Genomic DNA, 2,706 nt, shown 5'->3' on the forward strand with positions numbered 1-2,706 from the left:
GTAGCAGTAGAAAGGCTCTCAAGCATATTATGGCCACCTAGAATCTTACTATAATTTCCACCACTGTTTCCACCATACTTACCATCTTCACTGGAAAGCTTGGCCCCTTTGTAGCCATACTTTGCATCATTTGCAATCTCACTGTATTCATAGGTATTGTCATCACTATCAATATCGCTACCATAATCGTAATTATCCTTGTAACGGCTGTGTCCATATCTTCCTTTAGGAAAACCATATCCAAATCCAAACTTATCAAAATCGCCATCATCACTGATGCATCCAAAGTTATCATCACTGATGTATCCAAAATTATCATCACTGATGTATCCAAAATCATCATCACTCAAGGAACAGTCATCATGAATCTTATAGTTCTCACTCTTATCATCGTTGTGGTTATCATCATCAGTAGTTTCATCAAAATTATCTTCATCACTGATGTATCCAAAATCATCACACAAGAGAGAATCGTCAAGTATGATGGTGCTTGTGACCAGTGACCCAAAGTTCATAAATGACGGAACTCGGACGGAAGGCGTGATGAGGCGCAGAAGCACAAGGTTCGGAGCAGTGATCAAGAATTCCCAGTTGAACGTGCATTTGAGCATGATTAAAGTCTTCAAAGAGGTAGACACAATCCCAGGGCCAGTGACCAAGCAATCCTTCAGATCCAGCTCTTCCAAGGATTTGCAACTAGAAGAAAGCTGTCCAAGGATCCTATCGTCGAGCATGGCATACGACAACTTCAAGATCTTGAGATGGCAAGAGACGAAGGGCACGCGGTCCAGTGACGCGACTCCCTTACGATGTCCAACAAGATGAATAACCCGCGCTTTGCGGCCGATAGCAGTCCTGATCCACGAGTTGGCATCTTTCTCGTCGAAGCCCACATAGTCATCGCTGGACCGCAGGCGGAGCGTGTCCACCGACGCGGACACATCACGGTGGAGGAAGAGGCTGTCCACGAAGTCACGGAACTCCTCCGGCGGGTTGGCATCGCGGAAGGAGGAGTGGCGCACGCGGAGGTCGATGCAGGGCGCGGACGCCCAGAGGTGGCGCCAGCGCCGCGCGAGCACGCAGGTGGGCACCACCTCCCACGCCTTCAGGAACGACATGATGTGGTGCAGGAGCGCGTCCGGTAGGGCGCTGAGGCGGTCGACAGTGACGGCGCTGGCGCCGGCGCCGGAGGCTGACGTCTGGCCAGCGCGGCGGTAAGGCCCCCAGCGCCGGGAGGTTGTCCGGCGCATTTCGTCGAGCAGATGGCCTGCGTACAGGTTCACGGGCACCCGGCGTAAAGATTACGCAGGAAAATCCATGGAGGAATATGCGTACGGAGATTGGATCGGATCTAGAGGGGTTGAGGGACGAAGGGATCCAACTTACGGAGAGATTCGTCGAAATGGCGTGGAGTTCTTCGCCGCTTTTCAAATTCGAAATTTTGGGGATGGAGTTCGATCGCGACTCGCCTTCTCCCCCGCAGCAAATGGGGGCGGCGGCTGCTGCTTGGGTCGATGGGCCTTTGAGCATTCTGTCGCGTGTGTTACCAAAAGGGTGGCCCAGTTAGCTAATCCATCTATTTCTCTGAATTTCCTCAAAAAAATCTATTTCTCTGAATCCCCTAAAAAAATCTATTTCTCTGAAAAAAGTACTATGAAAATTTCTCCAAAAATAAAGCTAATGCATTCTACTGCTTCCAAGCGATGACCCAATGTGCTTTTACCTAGAACATTCTGGACTAATAAATTGTCCAATTGGACCATAAACTTGGACAGATGCACACTTTTGTCCATTAATTAACTCAAAAATTGCGCATCAGGAGCCATAAACCCGTTCAAGTGATACACATTGGTTTTAACAAAAGGTTTAAAGAGGACTTATATGTGAGTTTTTTTTGTATAGGGGGGTGGGGGGGGGGTCTAGAAAAAATATATTCCAAGGTCAAAACGCCATTGCATGCCTCATACTTTTCGGCGGCATCAAGGAGGCGGCGGTAATGACGTGTAGGAATAAGATCTCTTTGGTCTCTCCCTACCTCAATGATATCCGTTCCGGTGTGAAGGGGTCTATGAGAGTTTGTATCCTCGGATATCTTGTCTCTCTTCAGATCTTGGCTTTTGGTGTGTCATTCAAGCAGAGCAATTGGCTAGCCATTGGTGCGACGACTTTGACATCTTATTTTGTGTTGTTCTATTGCTTGGTCTAGTTTATCCAACCCTCTAAAACGATGGTGACGGATTGCAAGTTTGTTTTGCATGGGATGATGCTCCAACTGATGTTTCGTCAACGACTTCTAGATCTCCTCGCAAGGGACGAGTGGTTATTGCGGTCTTTAAAGCATGGTACGACGAAGGCGTTTGCAAATATCCCCTTCTTTTACTACTGGTTTAGTGCATTTTCAATCTCTCCTCGAGTGTCGTACAATCGAAGGAAAAAGAATAATACCCCCTTTATCCCAAAAAAAGTGTCGCTAATTTGGTATAATGTTGTACTAACTTTGTATTAAATCAGCGGCACTTATTTTGTAGCGTTTTTATCATTTATGCCACTAGTTGTGTCGCACTGCTTAATTTTGCCACTAAGAATTTCAACTGCTCAAAAATGATATCGCTTCGTAAGGCGCATGCTCAAAAATACCACTAGACATCATTATTGTCAACTCAAATCTCGTTTGCCATGTTGTAGTGGCATAAATACCTATGGACG

At 46.7% G+C, this 2,706-nt stretch overlaps 1 protein-coding gene across 1 annotated transcript in view; it reads right to left on the minus strand.

Annotated features, from left to right (window-relative positions):
• Nucleotides 1–1,521, minus strand: part of LOC125535062 (MEIOTIC F-BOX protein MOF-like) — a 3,142-nt gene extending 1,621 nt beyond the window's left edge. Inside the window, exons 1-2 of the mRNA XM_048698118.1 lie at nt 1,387–1,521; nt 6–1,267 (exon numbers count right to left, since the gene is read on the minus strand). Of these exons, the coding sequence (XP_048554075.1) occupies nt 6–1,250 (1,245 nt within the window). The 5' untranslated portion in view covers nt 1,251–1,267; nt 1,387–1,521. The remainder of the gene's footprint in view (nt 1–5; nt 1,268–1,386) is intronic.
• Nucleotides 1,522–2,706: the final 1,185 nt, after the last annotated feature.

The sequence above is a fragment of the Triticum urartu genome, chromosome 2 (genome assembly GCF_003073215.2).
Source record: "Triticum urartu cultivar G1812 chromosome 2, Tu2.1, whole genome shotgun sequence".
Classification (NCBI taxonomy): Eukaryota; Viridiplantae; Streptophyta; class Magnoliopsida; order Poales; family Poaceae; genus Triticum; species Triticum urartu.